General features: G+C 27.2%; 1 protein-coding gene across 1 annotated transcript; it reads right to left on the reverse strand.

Moving 5' to 3' along the window:
• Positions 1-653: 653 nt before the first annotated feature.
• Positions 654-6,086, reverse strand: LOC108346706 (beta-amyrin 11-oxidase-like). The gene is made up of 7 exons (XM_052868222.1): positions 5,854-6,086; positions 4,539-5,028; positions 3,367-3,633; positions 1,714-1,803; positions 1,408-1,486; positions 878-984; positions 654-779 (listed from the first exon to the last, which is right to left on the reverse strand). The coding sequence occupies exons 1-7, from the start codon at positions 6,084-6,086 to the stop codon at positions 654-656; spliced, it is 1,392 nt and encodes a 463-aa protein (XP_052724182.1).
• Positions 6,087-12,934: the final 6,848 nt, after the last annotated feature.

Here is a 12,934-nt window from a genome sequence, read left to right on the forward strand (position 1 = left end):
CTAAAAAATCTACATGACGAACTAAATTAAAAACGTGTTGCAAGTAAATAAAGAATATACATTTAAAAGATAAAAATCATGGGAGATGTTTTTTAGGGTTTAGTGGAAAATAGTATCTAAGATGAATAACAAAAGAATGGCATTTTTTTAGCGAGACATTGAACGGTGAAATGTTTTTTCATTTTTAACTTCTTTCTTTGTATTTTTCTTATATGGGTTACATAAGAAATTACTAATTAAAAAAATTAAAATATTGTTTTCATAATTTAATTTGTAAAAGTTTCTTTATAGAAATATTTTTGAAAAATCATTTTTTAATTTAACCCAAACTAATTTTATCTTATAAATTTTTTATTCTCTGTTCATAAAATTAGGTTTTCACTTTTTGTGAGGAAATATTTTTGTGACCGTTTTCTTTTCTCTACATGATATATTTATACTTTTAGTTTGGTGACTAAGATAAAATAACTTCGTTTATTTATTTTTTTTGTCTGATGTTTTTCTTTGCATAGAAACATATCACATCTTTTTACTGTTGTGACTTTTTTTTTCTCTCTTTTTAATCCTATCTTATATTTATTACCCTTTAATTAAATAAACGTGAGAAATATGCCAATAATCCTTAAATAAAACAAATAACAAGAAAATAATACTTACTTGTAATTTAGTAGAAAATAGTGTAAAAATATGGAAATTTCGTATTTGAAAATGTTATTTCCTGGACAAAGCCTTGTTCCTGCTCCAAAAGGAAGGAAGGTTGCTGCCCTAGCATTGTTTTCCTACACATAGAATAATAACACACAAAAATAAAATTATTTTATAAAACTATTTATTCAAAATCACGCAGAAATATTTTACGTTATAAATCATATCTTACACCCCATCTTGATGGATTGAATTCTTCTGGATTTGGATAATATTTAGGATTCATATGAATAGCTCTTAACCAAACTATAACTCTCCACCCTTTTGGTATGATATAACCTGAAAATATTTAAAAATGGTTTATAAAAGGTTTTATTATCATTTAATAAAGATTAAAATGGAAATTAAATTTATTTTAGAGTTAAATATGTATATAGTCTTTAAATTTGAAAAAACATTATAATCCGTTTATGTCCTAATTTTTAATGTAAATTATTCTCTAAACTTTAAAAATAAATAAATATAATATTTTTAATTTAATAACATTAATTTTTTTATGTGTTAAGCTGTATCTTATATTCATATTTAAATCAAAAAGTTCAAATAATATAAATAATTCAAACACTAATCTAAAATACTATTTGATTATAAAGATTATATTTATTAATTTTGAAAGATTAAAACCAAACTATATCAAAATTAATAATAAAATCAAAATTTAATTTTACATCAAAACTTAAAAACTAATAATATATAACAAACCATTGATATTGACGTCTTTAGTTGCCTCACGAAAAACAGAAAATGCAATACTGGTACGACGTAAGGTTTCATTCATTACCTGCATCGAATTATTCATAAAATTCACCATCTCCTCATTTGTTTTTGATGTTTTTCAATAAATAAACAAGAAGAAAATAAAAAATTAGACTGGTTTAAATTAAAATGAATTGATTTTTTGGATATGAAGTTTATTTTCGTAATATACTGATATATATATATATATATATATATATATATATATATATATATATATATATATATATATATACATATACACACACTTACCTGGGAAAGATAAATCATTTTCTTAATTTCCTTGTGACTTAATTGTTTCTGAGATGATGGTCTTGCCTTCACAATTTCTTCTTGCTCTTCCTGCATGAAAACCCTCGATTTTTATACAAACTCTCGCATTCAACTTTTGTTAATAAACAAAAGTGATTAATTTTTTTTACTAAAAGTATATAATTAAATTCTTAAAATTTTAATAATTACTTCATATAACTATTAAAAAATTATACTGTGGTAACATATTCGTACTTAATTTATTACCGAAGTTGAGTATTTTTTTCTCTGAGAAAATTTTTACTAATTAAGCCTAATTAAAGGAATTTAACTGTAACTTTTAATCCATGTATTATATAGTTGTTTCCGTGGATGAATTTATTAAATGTTTTTTTCTTTTTTCTTTGGAGAGAAATAACATTTTCTTAATATCACCATCAGAAACAGTTATATAACCCAAAATGTTTTAGAATAATGTCGTATTTAAATTCTACCAAATAAAAGCCATGTTTTATTTATACGCCTAGGCTAAATTTATGAACCAAATTTAAAGCTTTTGAAAGTTCTCATTATACATGATGACTCAAATTATACGACATATATCATGGTCCAAAAATAATCTTTCAGTATTTTTGAAAGTCTATTTAAAATGAAGATGTTTTAAATATTTGACAAAAAATAGCCTAATAAATGTTTTGTAAATCTAAATCTATTAATTAAAGTTATTGATAAGTGTTTTGTAATTAATTAATTAAAGTAGTAGATGAAGCTAAATGATAGACTTAAATATGTTTTTGAATTATATATGTGTTATTTTCTATATATATATATATATATATATATATATATATATATATATATATATATATATATATATATATATATATATATATATATATATATATATATATATATATATATATATATATATATATATATATATATATATATATATATATATATATATATATATATATATATATATATATATATATATATATATATATATATATATAGAAAATAACACATGGCTAAATGATGGACTTAGATATGCTTTTGCAATATGTTATTAATAGATACACCATTTTAATATTATAATAGTTTGACTTTCGCTTTACATACACTTTTACATACATGATTCTATTATTATAACAAGTGAAAATATATCTCTTATATATGCGTATATGTTTTACTTTTTTTTTATTGTAGATAATTTACTTTAATTTAAAAATAGTTCTATTGAAATAAAAATAATCATTTAAAAAGGTGAAATAGTAAGTTAATTATTTTAATTTAAAAAATAATTAAGTTTAAATTAACAGTTTAAAATTAATGAAGTAATTAGTTTAGTTTATAAAATGATTATTTAATAGGTGAAATTGAAAAAAAAGATATTAAATTTGAATTAATCATCACGGTTTATAAAGTATAAAATTGAAAAAAAAAATGTATGAAAACAATCCCATTATGATGATATAGATAAAGAAAATTATATATATATATTGTATGCATATAGTACCATTATTAAAAAAATAAAATAAAATAAAACAAACGTATCATATATAACTATGAATATATGGAACTATAATTTTAAATAGTAATTTTTTGAAATAATATAAAAGTTAAAATAAATGATAGTTTTTAGGTTAATACCTTAGCTTTTGCAAAGAGTAATGGATGTCTTGTAAGATATAAAATTGAGGAAGTGAAAGCCACTGCAGTGGTTTCGTGAGCAGCAAAGAGAAGCATTAACAAAATATCTGCAACATCTTCGTCCTTCAATTCCTCACCATTTTCCCCTTTGGCATCCAAAACAAGGTCAATCAGATCTTTCTTATTATCTCCATTTTTTACCATTTTCATCACTGACCTCCTTTCACCCACTATCGATTCAATTACCTTCAACAACTTCTTTCTTACCTAATACCATACCATAAATAAACCAAATAAAGCTCAAATTAGCCTCCATATATATATATATATATATATATATATATATATATATATATATATATATATATATATATATATATATATATATATATATATATATATATATATATATATATATATATATATATATATATATATATATATATATATATATATTCTTAAAAGAGATTCAATTTTAAACTTGATATTAAGTCGCGATTGTACGTAACCTTTATTTTATTATTGTTATCATAACTGTACTTGTATTTATTAGGGTTAATTATGTTTTCCATTTCAAAATTATATTAAAAAAAGATATTTATCGTCTCAAACTTAAATATATATATCTATTTCACTAATGTATTTTGTGAAAGTCATCGTAAAAGACACATAATGTTTACCGTGTGATAAAAAAAAGTTCTATATAAAAATATAATATAATTTTCACCTGTCGTTTGCTTGCTGAAAAATATGGTTTTGCATAACTTTCATAAAATAAGAATAAAACATGTGTATATTTAATTTAAGTAAGAAACGCAATCTTTTAAAATGATTTAAGAATGAAAAAAAAAATATAATTCTAGTTATTATCATTTTTGTAGTTGTTATAATTATGGTAGTGATTTTCATAATTTGGTGTCATTGTGATCAATTACAATCTTATGAATATATTACGTACTGTTAGACACTAAAAAGGCCACTTGTGGTAAGATCTTTTAATTTTTCATTAATTTTAATTCTTTTTCTATAAGTGAAATTGAACTCTATATCTAACATATGAAAATTAATTATTGGATCAAAATGGTAAAGTTTTTAAAATGCAGAATGCATACAATTATTGAAAAGAAAGATTCAAAATCATAAACATTAAATTGAAAAGAAAAGAAAGTAACCTTGAGTCCTTGATGGAAAGAAAAACCAGGGAAGTTGATGGGAAGAGAATATATAGGATTGCATTTGGAGAATTGGTGAAACAACTCTCTCAACTTTGCAATGTTGTTGGAATTAGTGTGAGAACCCATCAAGATGTGAACAATGGTTTCAAAGGAAATCTTTTCCATCTCTTTGAAAACCTGAAGGGGTTGTTTCATTCTGGATAACTCATCCAATGAATTAATCACTATATTCTCCACAATTTCTAGGTTCGTTGCCAAAACTTTCTGACCCAAAATCCCAGAACTCACCAACTCTCTCAAACCCTTGTGTTCTGCACTGCACACATTGCTCAAAGCCTTGTTTTTCAACAGCTCACTGGTGGATTTTGGATACCCTTGCTTGAAGTTCTCATCATCATTCAACACTCTCTTACACATCTCAGGTGTGCATACGATGATGCTTGGTTTTCCCAGCAAATGAGTTTTGTAGATACCACTTTCTCCATATCTGAAGCGTTACAGTAACAGACAGTGATTAACTTTAATCACAGCTATGAACTTTAGTATGCTTTTAACTTTCAATATATATATATATATATATATATATATATATATATATATATATATATATAGAATGCGATTAAAAAAAAATAGTGAAAATTATTGCATTACTCAAACTCTTTAAAATAATGGTTCTACAAGTTAATCATGTTTGGTGGTTCAGAATTATTGTTAGTATAATATATGTATAAGTTTTTCATAAATAAAAAAGTAGCATGCTTTGATTAGAAAAGTTAGATTGTCAACTCTCGGACTAAGAAATATATTTGGAGAGTACTATTTGATCGGAAGATAAATAAAATATGAAAGCATACTGTTTCGAAGTCAAATTCCCATAAACCGAAAACTTTTCTTCTATGGAAAGCTTTAATAGAATAATATTTCTTAATTAAGAGAGTTAGTATTCATCTTTACCTCTAATCTTCTCAATATATTGATGACCCTCTAACATTTGAAAACAAAAATGAAAGAAAAACTCTCATGAAATTATTATATGAGGCTAAGATTCATACATAATTCTTACTCTTACTAATGGAATTTTTAAGTAAGAGATTGGACGCTAAATTTTTTTTTTCTTACATGATACTATCTTTTTCGTTTTTATCAAGATATAGACTCAAATTTAAATTCCTAACATTTTTATAAAGAACTATCTTTAAATTGTTAAAGTAAAAGAAAATGAAATATGCCATTGAAGAAGAGTAAATTTTGATGCAAGTAACTTGATATAATTGAAAAGAAAAACATGAAAGATAAAAGGAAAGAAATGAACTTGGAGACTAAGTTGTTGATGAATGAATCAGGATGATCAGAGAAGAAATGTTTGATGAAGGGAATTATGTTTCCAATAAGAGGCCATCCCATATCACCAGGAGGCAATAAGCTATGTTTGTTTCCTAATTTCTTATCATAATACCACCCATTCAACTTTCTCACTATTTTCTTTACAAAAATGTAAAATGCCAAGAAAGTGGCAACAATCATCCAAACCCAACTTAACTCCATTTTAGAATTATACTGACCAATGCATCAATGAATTGCTATATATAGATGTAGCCTTCTTATAGTTTGTGAAATTATTTGATTTTTGAAATGCTGATAGAAATATTGACTTTGAAAAATTTGTAATAACGTGCAGGAAGTGAGTTCCTTACAAATTATTGATTTTGAATTTCTTTGTAAACACTTTTAAGCTCTCTTAGAATATCTATATGTGAAAAAAAAAAGTATGCACATACTTTTTTAAATATACTCCATGATAACATTAATCCAACTAATTTTATATTGATGATGGGGAATTATTAACAATTTAAAAATATATATACAAGTTGGTTTGGAAAAACTATAATAATTAGAAAATATGTATTCAAGATTTTGATTTGATAAAATTATAATAATTATATATATGTATGTATGTATATATCCAATCTTGTTTACTAATTATTGAATTCAAATTATTTATTTTATTTAAAAAATTAAGATAAGAGATAAAATGATATATTAATTGTTTTAAAAGATTTGTTTTATTACAAGAGATTTAATTATTTTAAATGATTTATTTTATTAAATAGATTTTCAAAGAAATGAGGTTTGGTGAATAATTATTCAATTAAAATGATATGAGATATTATTAGATATTATGAGATATTTTTAGATATAATTATACATTATTAGATATCGTTAGATATTATTTGATATTGTTAGATATTATAAAGTGTTGGTAGAGATATTCTTAGATATGGATATGGTTATATATTAATAACTGAGAAAAATATATATTATATTTTCTTTAGAAATAATAAAATATTTATGATATCTATAGTTAAAATGGGGATATTAAGATATAAGTTTAAATGTGATTAATGTAATGCAATGATTATAATATAATAGATAATAAATAAATGATTAAGAGATTTGGTATTAGTAATTAAACCAACTTGTAATATTATAGATAAAATGTATAATATAATGAAGATGAATTGATAAATAGTAAACTAAGTGAATTTGTTATATATATATATATATTAGACAATAATATAATATATAGTCTAGAAGTTTGAGAAAATTATGGAAATAGATGAATTTTAGGTTTGTTTATTTGGACTTGGAGAATAGTAGTAAGAGGAAAATAAGGCTTTATTTTTATATATGAGGTGGTGTCTTTCCGGGGTTCAGGAGGGAAAAAAGAAAACAGAAAAAAAGTGAGTGTTGGGAGTTAAATGTTGTACCAGTTGGTAGAGCACTGAAGTATATTAAGAGTTAGAACAAACATTGTTTTGAAAGACGAGTGTTCTTCTTTATTCTAAACGATTTCAATTTTTCTGTTCAGCAACTCTAAATTCTATTTTATTGGAGTGTATAAGTACAAGAATATTCATTTTTCATTTTAAAAGAAAGATTTATAATGATTAAAATAATATTTAGTGTATGTTTAAATTTCTTGATAACCATTTCAAATTGATTTTTAATCAGAGTTACAAATATTATAACAATAGAACTTTTTAAGGAGATAATAATAAATATTGGAACTTTGTTTATGTTTAAGTTAACTAGATTAAATTAAATATATCATTATATGACGTGATAAAACAACTCTTAAGAGTTGTCGCTTTAAGTTGTAGGTCTGCTAAATAAAAATATATATTATTAGAAGGTCTGTAATCAACTTGAAGATATTTTTAATAGTAATTTATATTTATTATAATCAAAATCTTCTATAGATGATCTTGTATATGTTAAGTCTCACGTGTTAAATAAGTAATTATGTATTATGTTTAAAAATAGTAAGACCTCTCTACTCAGCACGTCTTCTGCCATGTACAATAATAAAAGCGAAAGTCGGTTTCCTTGACTTTTGATTGCAGGAAAGATATCCAATAAAATTTCCATCAATGAAGGAAATTCTAATAGAATTTATTTATTTTTATTCTAGGTGAATCATGTGTTCTTTAGGTAAATATATTTATTTTGTTTTGAAGATAACTTTTTACTCCCCTCACATTTTCTGATTTTGTCTAACCCGATTAATAAACCTCTTCGTACTTAGTTAAAAGATCGTATGATGAGAAATAGAGTATAATAAGATTAAACATTCCTATAACATATTTTCTCGTGTAAACAATATTTTGAAATGTGCCAACCCGTTAGCGCAATGATATTTTTTTTTTATTGAAATGTGCCAACCCATTAGCGCAATATATATATATTATAAGTTTCTAAATTTAGATGCTAAACCTTTTTCTCACCAACTTAACAATTAAAACTCCTTTTTTACTACTAAAACCTTGACCACTCCTCAGTTCTCAAACATTATAGTCAACTATAAATATCAATATCATTTCATGCTTTAAAATTTATAACAACCAAATTTCATCATGTTTTTGTTGAATTTGTCCAAGGGTCGGTCGTCCTTCCTTACTCTTCTCTTTTTTATCGTCCAATCCTCTCTCAGAACGCAATCCACTCTGATGGGTTGTTGACCGGGAGAAGACACTCTGACGCTCAAGTCAAATATCTTTTTCAAACAAATATTTATTTTATTAGGATAGATGAAAGTTATTTTACGTGAAGATATCTTTTTCAAACAGATATTTATTTTATTAGGATAGATGAAAGTTATTTTACGTGGACATCAATTGTATATTTATAGGGCATGTGACAGTCAAACACATTGATTAACCATTAACGTAGTATATTAGTATATTTTTAGGTGATATAACCTCTTAATTAATCATTAATATCATATATTCGTACTTGATATGACCATTAAACTTATTAACTAGCCATTAATGCTTTCCACTCACCTGTTAATTGTGCTACCGCATAACCGATCAGTTGGTTGCTTCCATCATGAGCCGATCGGTTGTTCATAGCGAATCATGAACTTCTCATGCGCCGACCGGTACATACTGTACGGTATACATCACTTCAAATTTCAATCATAGAATACCAACACATATACATTATTTCATTGAATTAATATAGCATAAACATTGAAGTTACTACTCTATCAAGTAATTAAACACACAACCACCAAACTTAAAAACAATATTATTTTAGACTTAGATATCTAGCTTCCGTTACCTTAAAAGAATATTATCAAACTCTAAGGACATCTCGTCGATTGCTTAAAACACAAGAAATTTCTAAAAACATTGAATTGAGAACAAAATGAGTCTTTAGAACCTTAGAAAGACAAAAAAATTAGGAAAAGGTAACTGAAGACAACGCGACAGAGATTAGTACGCATGATCTCGAACTAAGAACGAAATGAAAAAATAAGTCGAAACTTACTTGCTTTATTCTAGAAATTGTAAGATTCATGAAAAAAAAAAGATATATATATATATATATATATATATAGTAGTAAATTTTAGTATTTTATTATTAATAATAATTTTAATGGATAGAAAATTTTAAATTTTGGATATAAAATTATAGTAATTTTAGAAGGAGAGGTTCAAATTTTTGGTAACTTATTTAGTAAATTTTTTTAAATTGAATAGTAAAAAGTAAATAGTAAATAGTAAAAAGTAAATAGTAAAAATAAATTTTCAGCATTAAGATTTCTTAGCATGGAAGAAAGTAGTAGGTAGAAATTAGGATCAGATTTGGTGAGAAAATGATTGAAATATTATTTTTAAATAATATTAAAATAATAAATAATATTAAAATATTAATGAATAGTAAATTTTTTTTACTATAAATAGCCATGGGAGGGAAGGGTATTCTGCACCAAGAGAAGAGAAATCAAGTGAGAGAAAGTTAGAGAGAAATTTTTAGTTGCAAGAAGGGTAGAGGTTCTGAAAGGTTTCGGAGAAATAAATTCAGAGCAAGAGACGTCTGGAATAGAGGTAGGGGAGCTAACCTTTCTATGTTTTTTTTTATGATTTAATAGTTCTATGCTTTTATATTATGATTTAGTATTATTTTATTACTATTCATATATTGAAATTCTGTGTGAATATTGTTAATGTTTACTGTATGTTTATCTATGTTGAAATTCGGTATAAATATTATATGCTGTTGTTTTGAATCTGTAAATAAGAAATTTGTTAAAAACTAGTTGAGGAACACTTTGGCTAAGGAAAGACTTGGTACTTAAGTTGTCCATTGTGACGCACCTCTCTTTCTTGAAAGTCTACTCGACAAGTTTTTAACTTAAATCCTATTGAACAGATTGAGTACTGTTAAATTATTATGCAATATATTGAGTTTGTGTGATTATGTGATGATTGTATTTTATTATATTGCATTTGAATTTATGCATCTGAACATGTTATGAGTATTATGGGGAGATTTTGTAGGGGTATAATGTGAGTTGAGGAATATGAGTATGACATGAGTCTCGTGGAGAGATTCAGTAATATTATGGTATTTGTGTATATGTTGATGTTGAGGGTCCCGTAGTTGGAGGTTATCCTGATACTCTAATAATCATCTAGTCTCAAGTAGAGAGGGATGAATTATGTGGTGAGAGGAGCAGGAGGTCCTGGTCTATGTGCCGGTTTTGGACATAGTGAGGGGACTAACCTTGTGAATGGTATGAAGTATTTTGGAAGTGTATTTGTAAGAAGAAGTAGAAGTCATTCCAAGTGCATAACCTCCCGTGACCGCTCATCAACGTATCATCCGGATGAGTGTCTATTGGGTATTGTGGCGTCTATTGGGTATTGTGAGACGAGTGTCTAATAGGAATTGTGGTATGAGGGTGTCGAACATAATTATTATATGATGTTTATATCAAGGTAATTATACATGTTTTAAATGATTTGTTGCATGTTAACTCACCCTACTTGTTTGTGTTTGTTTTGTGTTTGGGTATGTGCGATGATCGTATAATTCGTTATACGGGAGCAGATGAAGGATTGTCGTCTGATCCAATGCCAATGAAGAGAGAGACAGAAGAATAAGTTAGAAGAATTCGAATTATATTTATGAGTTTATAGTTGAAATCTGAGTTTAAAACATGTGTAGATATATATTAACTATGAATTTATAAGTGTGAGATTACGGGATATTACCGTAAATGTAATGTTACAATATATAAATTATGAATTATCCAGCGTGAGATATTGGGATGTTACATTAATGGTATCAGAGCGGTTCGTCCTTAAGACGACCTAAGAGTTGTGGATTAATCCTACAAACTCATATTATAAATTATAATAACAATAATTCTCTGTATGAACAGAGAGAAATGGCTCGTAGACAACCCAATCGTGAAACCCCTGAGGTACCTAGCCTTGCAAGGGCTTTAGAATCTATCGCATCCGCTCTTCAACAACAGGGAGCTGCTTTAATGCAACAGCACACAACGGCCCTACAACAGTTAGAAGCGGCCAGACTAAATTCTGAAGCGAGCCAAAGACAACATGCGGAAACCTTAAGACAACTAGCCGATAATGGCACCCATATGGAAGCTCAACCTCAAAGAGTTCAGGAATGGACCTTAGAAAATTTTCTGCAACATCGTCCAGCTATTTTTAATGGGAAAACGAGTCCGGATGAAGCTGATCTCTGGATAAGGAACTTGGAAAAGATTTTTGAAGCAAAGAGGTGTCCACCCGAAACTAGGTTGGCATACTCTGAGTATCAGCTATCTGGGGAAGCAGCACACTGGTGGAACAACACAAAGCTGGTATTAGAGGAAAGTGGTGAGATTATAACTTGGGAAATTTTTAAGAATAAATTTTATGCTGAGTACTTTCCGGACAGTGTGAGACATTTGAAAGAGGTGGAGTTCTTGCAGCTGGTGCAAGGCAACAAATCCGTAGCTGAATATGCAGACAGGTTCAAACACTTGGTTCGTTTCTACACCCAACCGTCAAATGAAGAATGGAGGTGCAGGAAATTCAAAAATGGATTGAGAGCAAACATTCAACTAGCTGTGAATCCTTTAGCTATTAAGGAGTTTGCTGCTTTAGTAGAACATGCCAAAGCTGTAGAAAGGTTAATAAGTGAGATTGAAGTTCAGAAGTTACCAAGGGTAGGAGGACCATCTGGATCACGAGTTGAACGACATGTAAAGAATCGACCTTATGACAGACCACAACCTCAGAGGAATCCTCATCAGCAACAACACCAACAGAGAATAATCCAATGTTTCGTCTGCGGAGGACCTCATCTGAAAAGCGTCTGTCCACAAGTTAATCTGCGCAACAAGTGTTTTCTTTGCGGAGCTGAAGGACATTTTGCTAGAGATTGTCTCTCTAACAGAAGAGGAACAACTCAACCTCAACAACCGCCTCAACAGGGAAGGACTGACAATAAACCACAAGCGACTGGGAGAGTCTATGCCTTAACGGGAGCAGAAGCTGCCAAATCAGGTACTCTCATCATTGGATGTTGTAATATAGCTGGTAGAGACTTGAATGTATTGTTTGATTCTGGAGCGACACACTCCTTTTTGTCTGAAACTCTTATTCAAGAGTTGAACCTACCTGTAAAAGAGCTGCAGTATGATCTTATAGTATCTACACCGGCCTCTAAATTGATAAAAACATCAAGGATGTGTCCTCAATGTCCAATCATTGTAGAAGGACGTAGGTTCAAAGTACATCTTATATCTTTACCTCTACAAGGTTTAGATGTAATCCTAGGAATGGATTGGTTATCTACCAATCGTATCCTTATAGACTGTAACAAGAAGGAGTTAATTTTCCCTGATCCTGAAGAAGCGGAGTTGTTGTCATTACAACAAGTGTTGAAGGAAGTAAAAGATGGATCTCTGTGTTTCATTATCTTGACTCATGTGAAAATTGAGAAAGATAAACAAAATCTTGATATTCCCATAGTTAATGAGTTTAGTGATGTATTCCCAGAAGAAATACCAGGATTGCCACCTCAACGAG

This window comes from Vigna angularis, chromosome 9 (assembly GCF_016808095.1).
Source record: "Vigna angularis cultivar LongXiaoDou No.4 chromosome 9, ASM1680809v1, whole genome shotgun sequence".
Classification (NCBI taxonomy): Eukaryota; Viridiplantae; Streptophyta; class Magnoliopsida; order Fabales; family Fabaceae; genus Vigna; species Vigna angularis.

Excerpts from the sequence above, each read along its gene's own strand:
- LOC108346706 (XM_052868222.1), bottom strand. The coding sequence starts at position 6,086 with ATGGAGTTAAGTTGGGTTTGGATGATTGTTGCCACTTTCTTGGCATTT. Across the intron at positions 3,634-4,538 it reads CTTTCCATCAAGGACTCAAG|GTAAGAAAGAAGTTGTTGAA; the intron begins GTTACTTTCTTT and ends GTATGGTATTAG. Across the intron at positions 780-877 it reads TCAATCCATCAAGATGGGGT|GAAAACAATGCTAGGGCAGC; the intron begins GTAAGATATGAT and ends TTCTATGTGTAG.